The sequence below is a fragment of the Crinia signifera genome, chromosome 6 (assembly GCF_055691185.1).
Source record: "Crinia signifera chromosome 6, ASM5569118v1, whole genome shotgun sequence".
NCBI classification, from domain to species: Eukaryota; Metazoa; Chordata; class Amphibia; order Anura; family Myobatrachidae; genus Crinia; species Crinia signifera.
Genome location: NC_139222.1, coordinates 88,261,212 through 88,275,198, shown reverse-complemented (window position 1 = coordinate 88,275,198; position 13,987 = coordinate 88,261,212). Strand labels below are relative to the sequence as shown.

The following is a 13,987-nucleotide window of genomic DNA, read 5'->3' as shown; positions in this document are numbered from 1 at the left end:
CTGACACTGGCTGCAGTTTCTGCCAGGCCAATAAACCAGCTAAACAGTCTGCTCCATAGATAAGAAAGAGCTGTCGCTAAGCTAGGAGAGAGATAATGGGCAAGATGCACTATAAGCAAAATGTTGCCAAAACTCAGAAAACTAAATTTTTCTAAGTTTTGGTTTCATTTTCCATATGTACCATAAGGACTCCTGAGTCTTAAACACGAAAGTCCTACTTTCCCTTGAAATCCAGAATACTCCTGATCATGTCCGCATACAGAACGATTGAGTAAACAATCTACGGTAAGATGGGTGGACCCCCACGAGGGAAAATAGCGGGTGGCCGTCGGGCACCCAGCTGTCAGCGTTTTGGCAGTCGGGATCCCAATGTCGGGATCCCGACAGTCATTTACCCGACATCGGGATCCTGACTGTCATTTACCGGACATCGGGATCCCAACTGTCAAAACGCTGACAGCCGGGTGCCCGACGGCTACCCGCTATTTTCCCTCGTGGGGGTCCACGACCCCCATAGAGGGAGAATACAATAGGTGGCTCACGTAGCACTGTGGCATAGCGAGCCACCGTGCACGCAGCGAGCCCGCAAGGGGCTTTTTTCCGCTCGCCATGCTGTCTGAGTCTGGCCAGTCGGGATCTCGACATCGAGCTAATGACTGTCGGGATCCCGACTGTCGGAACCCCGTCCGGCACCCATAATTGCTGTATCTTTCATCATGCCTACACCCTGAACGGTGTGGCTAAATTGTGCACAACTGGTAATTTATGTTTCCGCCTGCTGAGGGTATCAGCAGGCTCGATAAACGACAGTCAGGCACCCGCATTGGATTGTGATCATGCCCACACATGGAAAGTTTTTAAATGATTGGTCATTCCGATCGGTCAGAAACAGCCATATTGTTTAACAAATCTTACTGTATGTAAGCACCTTTACTGCCGCTGTATCTGCATAAGAAATGAAATGTTTCAGTGTTTTTTTTTTCTGGAAAACTGTTTAAAGTAGCAATTTGTTTGCAGATACAGCCGCAGTCACACACTGAGGGCCTTATTCTGGTTGGTGCGGCCGGGCCGTACGCGTACGTCCCGGGATTTTTTATGATCTGCGCATGCGTACATTCGCTAATGCGCAGGCGCGAACACTCCACAACGCTTACGGACGGGTCTCTACGTGCGAAAAAACCTATACGCGAGTGTACGGGCATTGGGTGCGGCATAGGGGCGTGATGAGGGGAGCGGCCGAAATAATGAGGGAAAATGGGCGTAAATATGGGCGTACACGGGGGTGTGCACCAAAAATGAGCGGTGCTTCTACCGCACGATCGACTAAAGCACCGTTCATTTCGGACACAAAACAGGCGGCCGCCAACCGCCATCTCAAACCACCCCTACAGATACCGCATGCCAGCGTGCGCCTGGGTTTGCTAATTTACGCTGATTACTACTCAAACACATACACCTGAATGTAATAAGCAATGCTGCAGTCTATTAAGTCCAAACCATGATTTCACTACCTGCAAGCCACACACAGCACTCAAACACCTTGGAAGCTTATCTTTCTATACTTCTCGACATTTAAAGGTTTGTTTAATTTAAGGTAAGAATCTTTTTAAGACCTGCTTATATATGCTAAGGTAGGTATTTGTAAAACATTTATACACATTCACTACGTGCTTTCATAGACTTTACACAGTAGCACACTCAATCTACACAAGTCGACATGTGTCAACGTGTTCACTCTAATACAAACATATCACGAGCGGTGACATAAGCTGAGTTTTCCATTGAAAACAATAGCGACCCGTCCGTGCAAGCTGGCGTACGCTCAGATTTCCGCAAGAAGTCGGCGGGAAGACGGACGAGAGACGTCCGTAAACGGTGGCGTACGCTCAGTTGTACGCCAGTTGTTGGAGTGTAAGGGCTGGCCCGTCCGTGTACGTTGGCGTACGCTCAATTGTACGCCACTCCCCTATGACGTTGTTTCTGGCCGTACGTATGCGGCTGACTTGTGGGTGGACTTAACCCCAACGGCCGCGTACGGAGAGCGTACGTTGTTTGGGAACGTACGCACGTTTGGCCGCTACGATCAGAATAACCTCCTGAATGATATGGCGCTTATCATCATTTTAATCAACTGAAGCTGCTTGTGCATCCTATTTGCATTGCTTTGATGATAAGATTCACTTTAACAGGAAGTCACACAAAAAGATGCTCAGCACTATTGAGTCATGCCATGGCATGACACGACTAGAAGGGCTGTTTAGTGCATAAGGGGGTTCTGTATGTAACACTGTAAAAACTTCACTCACAGGGCCAGATTCTCTAAGCTTCAAAAGTGATAAATTGAAGAGTGATAAACAGCCAGCCAATCAGCTCCTGCCTGTCATGTCACAGACTGTGTTTGAAAAATGTCAGGCAGGAGCTGATTGGCTGGCTGTTTATCACTCTCCAATTTATCACTTTTGAAGCTTAGAGAATCTGGCCCACAGATGGGGACAGCAGGGACAGCCAGTGAGAGTATATTTACTAAAGTGCGAGTTTATAGAAGTAAAGATGTTGCTATAGTCCAGAAATGGATGGGCTCACCACCATGTATCTATGGTAATTATAAGATGGGCAAAATAACCCTCTCCAGTTGAGACCAAGCATAGGTGCAGAAGATGCCCTGCTATACATCTGTTTTCACTTGTAGCCCCACACCCACAGATGTTCTGCCCATAGATGTTACACTAGGCTGATGGAATCCTGCAACCTCCACCCAAGTGTAGAGTGAAAGTTATGTCCTCATAAATAAGTGCACAGCCCAGAGAAAACCGTCCTCCCTATATTGATTGCATTACAAACCTACAGTTTTTCATCACTTTACTGATACAGGCAAAAGGCTTGGAGAAAGCGGGAGTCCTGCATAAGGCAAAGATTGCAGAGAATGGAAAAAGGCTTCGGTGAGTTTAATGTGTTATCGGCCAATATGTATACGTAGAAGTCTCTATTACTACATTATATTTAAAAAAAATCTGCATGTATTATACATACAAGAGCCACTAGCAAGCAACCAGGGGATGTAGCAAACCAAGGGGATGGTGTGCAGTCATGCCCATGCTGCATTCTGCTAGCTGAAAAAAAGGACGGTACTTCCTCATCTTTGTGGCCGCTGCCTATGCTACGGAACTGACATAGCGTAACCCGCACCACCCTGTGTCCATACCACCCTACTATGTCCAAGCCACCATCTATTACCTTTAGCAAAGTTGTGGCAAGCGAAGCGAGATACCAAGCCCAAAGTGTAGCGAACAAAGCAAACCCGCGAGGAGACGACAATACTATTCTGAAAGCGGCTAAGCTGTGGCCGCAAAGATGAGGAAGTACAGTACCAATTGAATGCCCCCCCCCTATGCAACTTGTGTTTATACATCAGTATGTGTCTTTTTTTTTTCTCCTTATGGAGTTCTGCTCTATGAAGTATACAAATAGAATTTTCCATGTCACTTTAATGCACTTCTGTTATCCCGTGTACAGTTTTTTCTTTCTCAATGAAGATGTAGATTTTTTCCCAGGAAGTTTGCCCTTTAATATCTCTCCAGTTTAGAGTTGCCAGATTTCACCCATTTACATTAAGTGGAACATCAAACTCTCTTAAAGTTGATAAAATGCCTCTATATACAGTAGGCTGAAATTGTAGTTCGATGGTTCTCAAAGTCTGTCCTCAAAGAGCTCTAATGGTGGCCATATACTACTATTACTTCTAGCAGCAGTGTATGGCCAGCTGATCCCCCGTGAGCCACCCGGGAAGGCAGGATCGCATGCGGTACTTTGACATGTAATGTATTGCATGCAACCCCGTTCCCCGCTGTCAGGAGTCAGAGGTTGGATGTGCAGCAGGTCTGACCTCCGACTCCGATCTGATGCGCTTTGGATCGCGCATCGCATCAGATGTCAAATACATCAGATTTGTCTGCTTTTCAACCGATTTCATGGCCCGATGTTTCGGAATCGGTTGAAAAGTGGCCAAATCTGACTAGTGTATGGCCAGCTTAACAGTCCAGGTTTTCAGCATATCCATGGCTCAGCACAGATGGTTAAGTCATATTTACTAATTTAGTCACCTGTGTACAACATGGATATACGTAAAATCGGGACTGTTTGTGCTCCTTGAGGATAGAGTTTGGGAGCCACTGCTGTAGCTGCATACATTCAGGTTCATGTGAAAAGGGAGGGCTCTCCATTACTGATTTTACACAATATGTTCTGCTCAGCATGAAGGACAACACCTGCTATCATGTTGCTGGTCTCTGGAACCGATTTTAAGGTGCCCATACATTAAGGAGACTTCTCTGAGGGAAGAAGTCCCCCAAGATTCACCCTTGAACCAGAGAACCTCCCAGGTGTCAGGACTGCATACAATACACCATATGCATACGATGTAACATATGCAATCCCAGCCATGGATTCCATAAGGAGTCTGAGAACAGTTTTCTGCTTCTGTCCACTGATACAAATCCTCTACATAATGGCATAAATACATGGCTGGAAATGACAGAAGCACGTCAGAAAGATGAAGTAATATATGTAGTCTACACTACAGAATACATGCTAGGCACTAAACAAAGTTAGCTGAAGTCTTTATTATAAGAAGTATTTTTATGCTTATGGAAATATTTTAATAAGTCTTCCTGGAAGCGGCCATAATCCACCTTTCCCAAATTGTTACATAGGGTGACATTCTATGGGATGCGATTATCTTTTTTTGCGGTAATTAGACCACAAAATGGCGATATCGCATTTTCCCATTAAATCATTTATTTAATGGGATGCGCTCAGGGACTGAAATCGCATATTATGTGCGTTAAGGCATGCTGAATAAAAATGCGAGATAAATTCGCATTTTTATCGCATCCAGATGTTTTCGTATAGAAAACTATACAAGTCGCTTATTTAATGCAATGCGCATTTGCACATCGCATTATTTAGGTGACTAATTATCGCACTTATTTCAGACCAGGGTCTGTTAGGCGAATTAGCCAGAACCCTGCACAGATCGCAATGTTCTGTGCAGGGTTCTGCTGTAAAAAATAAAAGAAAGGGTTAAAAAAAAAAAACAACGAGCGCGGGGTCCCCCGCCCGAGTATAACCAGCCCCGGGCTTACTGAGCCGGTGCTGGTGACATAAAATCAGGGTCCCCGACAAATAGGGGTCCCCTTGATTTTATGAAACCAGCACCAGACTCAAGGTCCGGCGCTGGTTCCCAAAATACGGGGGACAAAGTGACTAGGGGTCCCCCGTATTTTAAGAACCAGCACCGGACACAACCAGCCAGCAGGGTAATGCCACAGCCGGGGGAAACTTATTATATAAGCTCCCGCGGCCAAAGCATTAACCCCCTGGCTGGTCAGCATGGGCAGGGGTCCTGGGGAAGTGGGGACCCCCCCAATGAAGGGGTCCCCCCCCTCCAGGACTTACCAGCCCATGCTGATAGTCCGGGGCTGTCCCCGATGCCCCTGGGCGGTGGGCATCGGGCTGATGACTTGTGTAAAAAAAAGAATTATAACTATTGTTTTATACTGGCGAACTATCAGTCCCAGCAAGCCTACCCCGCATGCTGGGACTTGGGGAACCACAAGTCCCAGCATGCGGGGCATTAAAGGGCCCGCTGGCACTTGTAGTTCTGCAGTGCAAAAAATAGTTCACAAAATCACAGTGACACACTGTAAAATAAAACTTTAATACACACAAAACACACACACTGATACTTACCTACCTTGAGCCCGTAGGTCGGTCCCTGGATCCTGGGTCCATCCTCCGGGGCTCCAGGGCAGAAGAGTCCGGTTCCGGGGCCTTGGTCCTGGTTCCGGGGCTGGTCCTGGGGTTCCGGGGCTCCTGGGCTGCAGAATCCGGGGTCCAGGATCCGAGGTAGTCCCCAGGGGTACCTAAGGAAGCAAATCCAACTTACCTGGTCCCCGGCGGCGACCTCGGACTCCTCACCGGTGACTGCGCTGCTCCCATGTGGTACCCGGCTTGCAGGACTTTGACCGGCGCTGAGATGTTTCCTCCTCGGCGTCTCTGGACAGAATGATTTTTTGGCCAATCAGGAGCCGAGAAAGTCGGCTCCTGATTGGCCAGAAATCATTCTAACTAGAGACGCCGAGGAGGAAACATCTCTGCTGTAGATGCGCTGAGATGTTACTTCCTCGGCGTCTGTATTCAGAATGATTTCTGGCCAATCAGGAGCCGACTTTCTCGGCTCCTGATTGCCCAAAAAATCATTCTGTCCAGAGACGCCGAGGAGGAAACATCTCAGCGCCGGTCAAAGTCCTGCAAGCCGGGTACCACATGGGAGCAGCGCAGTCACCGGTGAGGAGTCCGAGGTCGCCGCCGGGGACCAGGTAAGTTGGATTTGCTTCCTTAGGTACCCCTGGGGACTACCTCGGATCCCGGACCCTGGATTTTGCAGCCCAGGAGCCCCGGAACCCCAGGACCAGCCCCGGAACCAGGACCAAGGCCCCGGAACCGGACTCTTCTGCCCTGGAGCCCCGGAGGACGGACCCAGGATCCAGGGACCGACCTACGGGCTCAAGGTAGGTAAGTATCAGTGTGTGTGTGTTTTGTGTGTATTAAAGTTTTATTTTACAGTGTGTCAGTGTGATTTTGTGAACTATTTTTTGCACTGCAGAACTACAAGTGCCAGCGGGCCCTTTAATGCCCCGCATGCTGGGGCTTGTGGTTCCCCAAGTCCCAGCATGCGGGGTAGGCTTGCTGGGACTGATAGTTCGCCAGTATAAAACAATAGTTATAATTCTTTTTTTTACACAAGTCATCAGCCCGATGCCCACCGCCCAGGGGCATCGGGGACAGCCCCGGACTATCAGCATGGGCTGGTAAGTCCTGGAGGGGGGGGACCCCTTCATTGGGGGGGTCCCCACTTCCCCAGGACCCCTGCCCATGCTGACCAGCCAGGGGGTTAATGCTTTGGCCGCGGGAGCTTATATAATAAGTTTCCCCCGGCTGTGGCATTACCCTGCTGGCTGGTTGTGTCCGGTGCTGGTTCTTAAAATACGGGGGACCCCTAGTCACTTTGTCCCCCGTATTTTGGGAACCAGCGCCGGACCTTGAGTCTGGTGCTGGTTTCATAAAATCAAGGGGACCCCTATTTGTCGGGGACCCTGATTTTATGTCACCAGCACCGGCTCAGTGAGCCCGGGGCTGGTTATACTCGGGCGGGGGACCCCGCGCTCGTTTTTTTTTTTTACACTTTGCGCTGTCCTGCAAATGTGCGATTTTCAGACATGAAAATCGCACATTTTCAGGACTAAATACAGCGCACCACTTCGCTGCAAATCGCCCCTCTTCGCACTTTTCAGCCTCCAATGCGCATCACATTAAATATGCGCATTTTGACTGAAAAATGCGATTTCTAAAAGTGCGATTTGCGGCGATGTGGTGCGCAAATAAAACATGCGCATTTAGCGCATAGCATAGAATCTCACCCCTGGTATCTGACCTATGCCTGACCTTTTTTTTGTACAGCAAGAACTGGAGCGCTTCCTGGACAGTACTTGAAGGAGGAATTTTAACATTTTTCAAGGATACTAAAAATCTTTCATCCAGCAGTTTGGTAAGAACTTTATTCATATTATTGATATCTGGATAAAGGAGAAGCCAATTAGGTCGGGGCACAGATATCATACAGGGCCTGATTAAGAGGTGGACTTTATGCCGATGCTTGTGGAGTTTACATTTGTATTTGTACTTTGTATGTTTCTGCGTGGCTCTGCGCATATACGTCGCAATTGGCTGCCGACATCGTTTCCAGAGTGACAGTCATTGTGCTTTTGGGAGCGGTCACCGGAGGTGCTAGTTAAACGCAGGCGCTTTGTGACTGTTTACAGCAGTGTCTGCATCTGTTTGCAGTTCACCTGGCCCTGCATGATCAGCCCTGACAGACATTTTGAACAACTATAGAGCTGCTCAGAAATCTAGTTGAGCGACTAGTGTTGATGACGCGTGTTTGGATGCAAGTGGTGGGATAGCAATAGTATTATCATGACATGCAGGATATTCGGTACTTATGTATTATCTGGGCTCCCGATTTTTTTCATTGCATGCACTACTTAAGGCATGCGATGCGATTTTTCATTGTAAAGACACGATTTTTAATTGTATAGTCAAGCATGGGTGATTTCATACCCCCGCTATGCATGGAGTTGATTTTATATAGTGTGGCGAGCGCAGAGAGCCACCGAGCCCGAAGCGTGCGGACTCGGATTACTTTACATGTATTCTGCGTCCCCTCCCGGGCTCGTTGCGCTCGCCACGCTTTGGGCTCGGTGGCTCGCTGCGCTTGCCACACTATATAACATCAACTCCATGCGTAGTTGGATAGTGGGGGTATGAAATCACCCATGGGTGACTATACAATTAAAAATCAGGTCTTTACAATGAAAAATCACATCGCATGAATTGTATGCCACTATATTGCATGCGATGCGATAAAAAAATCAGGCGCCCAGATATTACATAAGTACCGGATATTCTGCTAAAGCAGCATCTAGAACAATCATATTAAGCCTTGGACTCATGTGGCGTCACCCTTTATGCAGTATGCATCTCTTTGATTGAACAATATCAAAGACCGCAAGGTCATGGTGAAGGATTTAAGTTAAGAAGTGATCAGTGACTTTAGTCTGTAGGTGACACCAGCTTGTAGAAGTACATGCACTACTTTACCAGCCTGATCATGGGGAGATCTGATCAAGTAATGCAAGATTGCTCATTGCACAGCGCTGCACAGCAATGTGTGCTGAGCAATCTGTCAGGGCCAGTGTTATCCGATGAGAACACTGGCCCTGACTGGTGACTGGTAACTAGATTTATCCAGCACACTGTATATTTGAGAAAAAATATTGAGAAAAAGAAAAAGTAGCGCTGTACACCAAATGAGTCTAAAAAATGGTATTTAATAATAATAATAATAATAATAAAAAGACATGAAAATATACTGATAAACACAAGGCACCTCTGACAATTATGGTAAAGTTTGTGGGATCTGTTCCTTTGAATGCTGCCAATAATAATGTCAACACATATAAATCTCCAATTAATTGGAGGTGGGTAGATATAATTACCACTTAGCTGAACATCGCTGTGTTCTGAGCAATGAAGATCTTTCAGCAAGATCGCTTAGCAGAATCTTCTCGTGTGTAGGCCCTTTGCTGATTTAATGTTGTATTTGTGCGCTTTAAAATGCTTAAAAAGCACAACAAAATAAAGCAGTGTAAGTGACTGGCGTTGATCAGCACGTGGTTTTCTTGCCAGTTTAAATTATGCTTAATGGTAGAACTAAGGATTGCAGAATTTACTGAGCATTATTTATGTATAGAACGCATTCTAATGCTCTGAATCATGTGTAATGACGCACACCAGTGTGACGGTCCTTGTTGCTGAAACCTGTCTCTCTGTAGATCCAGTGAACGTCCTGCTGTGTCATTCATATCTCCAGCGCTCACTCTTTTAGCTGACACATAAGATAGTAGAAGCAGCCATGCTGTAAATAGGTCTTCTGTACAGGAGGAAAAGTTGCAGCTGGCACCACCTATAGGTTGTTTTCATAGTAAAGGCTCAGCAGGGTGTAAGCATGGTGTAAACACACATAAAATCCAGGGAGTATACCTTGTATAACCAGTTTGAAATCACCTTCACCTCAGTTTTCTTCTTGGTGAGGGAAATTCATGAGATTAAAGGTTAATGTGCTGACTACAGTATGTGTCATTGTGCAGTGTTGGATGATTGTCAGCCACTCAGCCCTGAAGCAGCCAGGTATGGCATATGCACACTAAATACAAGCTAATGAGGAATATTGGCGTAAAATCCATATATTCCCTCACTACCACATATCCTGTTGTCATTCTGGTTTAATACATGATGGATTTTGCCTACTATTTCAATTTTAATCAGTTGTTCTGGTTGATTGAAATCCACCCCCCCCCCCCCCCCCCCCTCGCAGCCCAGGTTCGGCTGTGAATGGATATTTAGCATAAACATCCATTTGTATGCCGCGTGTAACCTCCCACATCTTTCGATGGTCACCGACCATCGAAAGATGTGGAAGGTACATGGGTACTTGTGTAGTTTCACGGCGCCGCCGCACGCAGTCGGTTTGAAACTTGGCAGCCTGCCAGATTCTGGGCGCGTACCAACGTAGCGTGTGCGCGTGCTGCTCTAGCTGTTCGCAGCGCTACGTTATCAGCGTAGCGTAGCATCTAATTCCGTCTAAACTCAGCACACCGCTATCAAAGGGGGTGTCCGAAATGCAGACGCTACAATTTAGACGCTTTAGCGTCTGAATCCATATGCACTGTGCACTCTTAAACCTGTCCACAGTGGCACTAGTCGACGCAACAGCTGTGGACCTTGTAAATTCCACTATCCACGCCAACCGAAGCGTGGCGAGCGGCGGCGGTACGCGTCCTACGACCTTTTCATACCCCCACTATCCACGTCGGTGCGGAGTTGAGAATAGAAAGTGTGGCGAGCGCGAAGCTTGGCGAGGGGACGCGGATACCTTCACAGGTATCCGCGTCCTCTCGCGGGCTTCACAGGTGCCTAATTCACTGTGGAATTACAAGTACCACAGTGACCTGTCAGCACCTGGGCAGCAGCGCGCTGCTGCCCGGCGCTACGCTGATAACGTAGCTGACACAGCTAGAGCGGCACGCGCACAGTCAGACAGAGCTAGAGCGGCACGCGCACAGTTAAACAGAGCTTCTGGCAAGCTGCTAAGTTTCAGAGACGGAGGGGGAGATTCTCTAAGCTAAAAATGCGGTAAAAACCCCGTTATCGGGGGTTTTACCGCATTTTGGGATGCTGTAAGCATCCCTCGCCGGGTTACCGCGGTGGGGGGCATCGCCAGAAAAATCTGGCGATGCCCCATAGAAGCCAATGGGCTTCTACCGCAACCCTCCGCCGCCCTGCATCGCCCCCTCACCTGTGTCCGGGCAGCACAGCGCAGTGCTGCCCGGACCTGTGACCTCCTCCCTGCATTGATCCTCTTCCGGGTGCAGGGAGGAGGAGAGCCCGGCACAGCAGCAGCGCTGGGTGTGTGAGGGAGGGGGGAGCCGCCGGGACCTGCTGGGACCCGGCGACTCTCACCGCAAAGGACAGCTCTTAACGCAAGAGCTGTCCTTTGCTATAATTATCGCATATGTTACAACATATGCGATAATTATAAATGCGATGGGCGGCGAAGGGGGCGGAGATTCTTAGAGAATCTCCCCCAGAGTGTGTGCGTGTGGCGGCGCCGTGAAACTACACAAGTACCGGTACATGCATATTAAAGTGACTGTTAAGTCACTTCCATATGTGTGCCCGCTGGGTAGGATATGGGCGGGCAGCTGACATCCGGTGATGTCATCTGCCAAACCCCCGCACCCGCGTCACCGCCTCATTACCATGAGAACGCCCTAACCATTCTCATATGGTAATGGGGCAGCCCGGCGCCCCTGCCCTTCTCCTCCCCCTGCTCGCCATGGGTGCACGTACCCTACGTCTGCACATGCGCAGACGCGCAACATCGGTCCTCCGAGGGAATAAGAATAACCCCCATAATTCTCTGTTCTATACACACTTTACTATTGTTACCTTAATGGACTCTGAAACTCTAATACCTTAAGTGGAAAGTGTAAAGCACTTTCAAACTGTAATATTATCAAATAGTGATTAGTTGCTCAGGTAAATTTATATTAGAAGGGTTTATCAATGAGAGGTTAATGAAAAATGGAAATGTTTGTACTGCCATCTTGTGTTGATTTTGAGTTAGAGCATGCTATTATATAATCCTGCAAGAAAAGTTGTTTCTAAGTGGGCTCACCCAAAAGGCTCTGGGTACTATGCATCAAACATAGCAGAAGTGCCACAGTCTTTTTTTCAATCAATATTACAATGGGATTAATGGGACTGCTGTGCCCCATTGGTATCGACGGGATGACTGAGCAAATGCTAGGGGAAACTTTCAGCAACATAAACGTTCCTGCAGGAGTACTCAACATGCTTGTAGTTGTAGCGCAGTTGTGAGAAAGAAGACGAATAAAATGTGATCTAGCGCTGGCCATGTTTCAGAGGTAGAAAAGACAGTACTATTAGTATATGGAAAATATATAGCTGCATGTTGCTGTCACCTCACAATAAAACATTTAATTAATATTAGGAAAGGTCACATGAAAATACTCCCGTTCTCAGAGCTGTCAGCAACAGAGGATGAAACTGCATTTCAGTTAAGGTGGCCACACACTGCTGATGTCTCTCAGCAGTGTACAGTGTGTCCATCCAAACCCCTTTGAGCCACCCGGCAGGATCGCATGCGGTCTTTTCACATGCAATGTATTGCATGTGACCCTGTTCCCTGCTGCCCGGAGGGGGCCAAATCTAGAGATCATATGTGCAGCACATATGATCTCTGGATCCGATCTGATGCGCACACGGCCACACATCAGATCAGATGTCCAAACACATTTCCTTTGCCCAGTTTTCATCCCATCTATCAATATCGGACCTGTGCATGGGGGTATTTTTATAATTTTATGGCCAATACAGAGCTGGCCACCTGCTTATCATAAGTCACGGGCCCGGGGAACTTTCTTTGATGAAAGGTACCAGGTGTCTTCCCTAGTAATTTCAATTTGAATAGGATTTTGGAAATTTTTCTTATCTGGTCCCTAAACAAGCCCACAAACTCTCCACCCCAGTCCCTATCTACTCCTGCTTCCAATCTTTGTCTTCACGGCTCCCTCTCTCCATATTCAGCCATTTTCAATCAGAGCAGTGTCCCTGCAAAAACTGCTTTCAATTTCCGTTATGCCATCTTTTAGCACACAAAGTAGTAATTTGATCAAGTGGCCTCTAGTGGTCAGAGACGGTACATCACCTCATATATGTGAGCTATATACAGTTGTGCTCATAAGTTTACATACCCTAGCAGAATTTTTGATTTTCTGGCCATTTGTCAGAGAATATGAATGATAACTCACAAACTTTTCTTCCACTCATGGTTACTGGTTGTCATTTATTGTCAAACAACTGTGTTTACTCTTTTTAAATCATAATGACAACAGAAACTACCCAAATGACCCTGATCAAAAGTTTACATAACCCAGTTGTATTGCCCCCTTTATCATCAATGACAGCTTGAAGTCTTTTGTGGTAATTGTGGATGAAGCTCCTGTAAATTTTTGGGCTGTCTTGCATGAACTGCACGTTTGAGTTCTCCCCAAAGTGGCTCCATGATACTGAGGTCAGGAGACTGAGATGGCCACTCCAGAACCTTCACTTTATTCTGCTGTAGCCAATGACGGGTCGACTTGGCCTTGTGTTTTGGATCATTGTCATGTTCGAACGTCCAAGTAAGTCCCATGCGCAGCTTCCGGGCTGACGAGTGCAAATTTTCCTCCAGTATTACCTGAAAACATGCTGCATTCATCTTGCCACCAATTTTGACCAAGTTTCCAGTGCCTTTGTAGCTCACACATTCCCAAAACATCAGCGATGCACCTCCGTGTTTCACAGTAGGAATGGTGTACCTTTCATCATAGGCCTTGTTGAAGCTTCTCCAAATTAAATGTTTATGGTTGTGGCTAAAAAGTTCAATTTTGGTGTCATCCCTCCAAATGACTTTGTTCCAGAAGTTTTGAGGCTTGTCTCTGTACTGTTTGGAGTATTGTAAGTGGGATGCTATGTGGCATTTGCGTCGAAATGGCTTTTTTTCTGGCATGCAGCCCATTTTTCTTCAAATGCCTCCTTATTGTGCATCTTGAAACAACCACACTACTTTTTTCAGGGAATGGGATCATTCGTCAGACTGCATTTAGGTCTACAGTCATTAGGTCGACCCCACTAGGTCGACTGGCAGGAAGGTCGACCTGACTTAAGGTCGACATGGGCCAAGGTCGACATAACTTAAGGTCGAATTTGCTTAAAGGTCGACATGAGGAAGGTCGACTGGTCA

At 47.2% G+C, this 13,987-nt stretch overlaps 1 protein-coding gene across 2 annotated transcripts in view; it reads left to right on the top strand.

The window, feature by feature from the left end:
* Positions 1-13,987, top strand: part of LOC146007785 (rho GTPase-activating protein 27-like) — a 90,352-nt gene that overhangs the window by 62,382 nt on the left and 13,983 nt on the right. For both annotated transcript variants that reach the window (XM_083146397.1, XM_083146396.1), the window contains 2 exons: positions 2,872-2,939; positions 7,519-7,606. In XM_083146397.1, the coding sequence (XP_083002523.1) occupies positions 2,872-2,939; positions 7,519-7,606 (156 nt within the window). The remainder of the gene's footprint in view (positions 1-2,871; positions 2,940-7,518; positions 7,607-13,987) is intronic.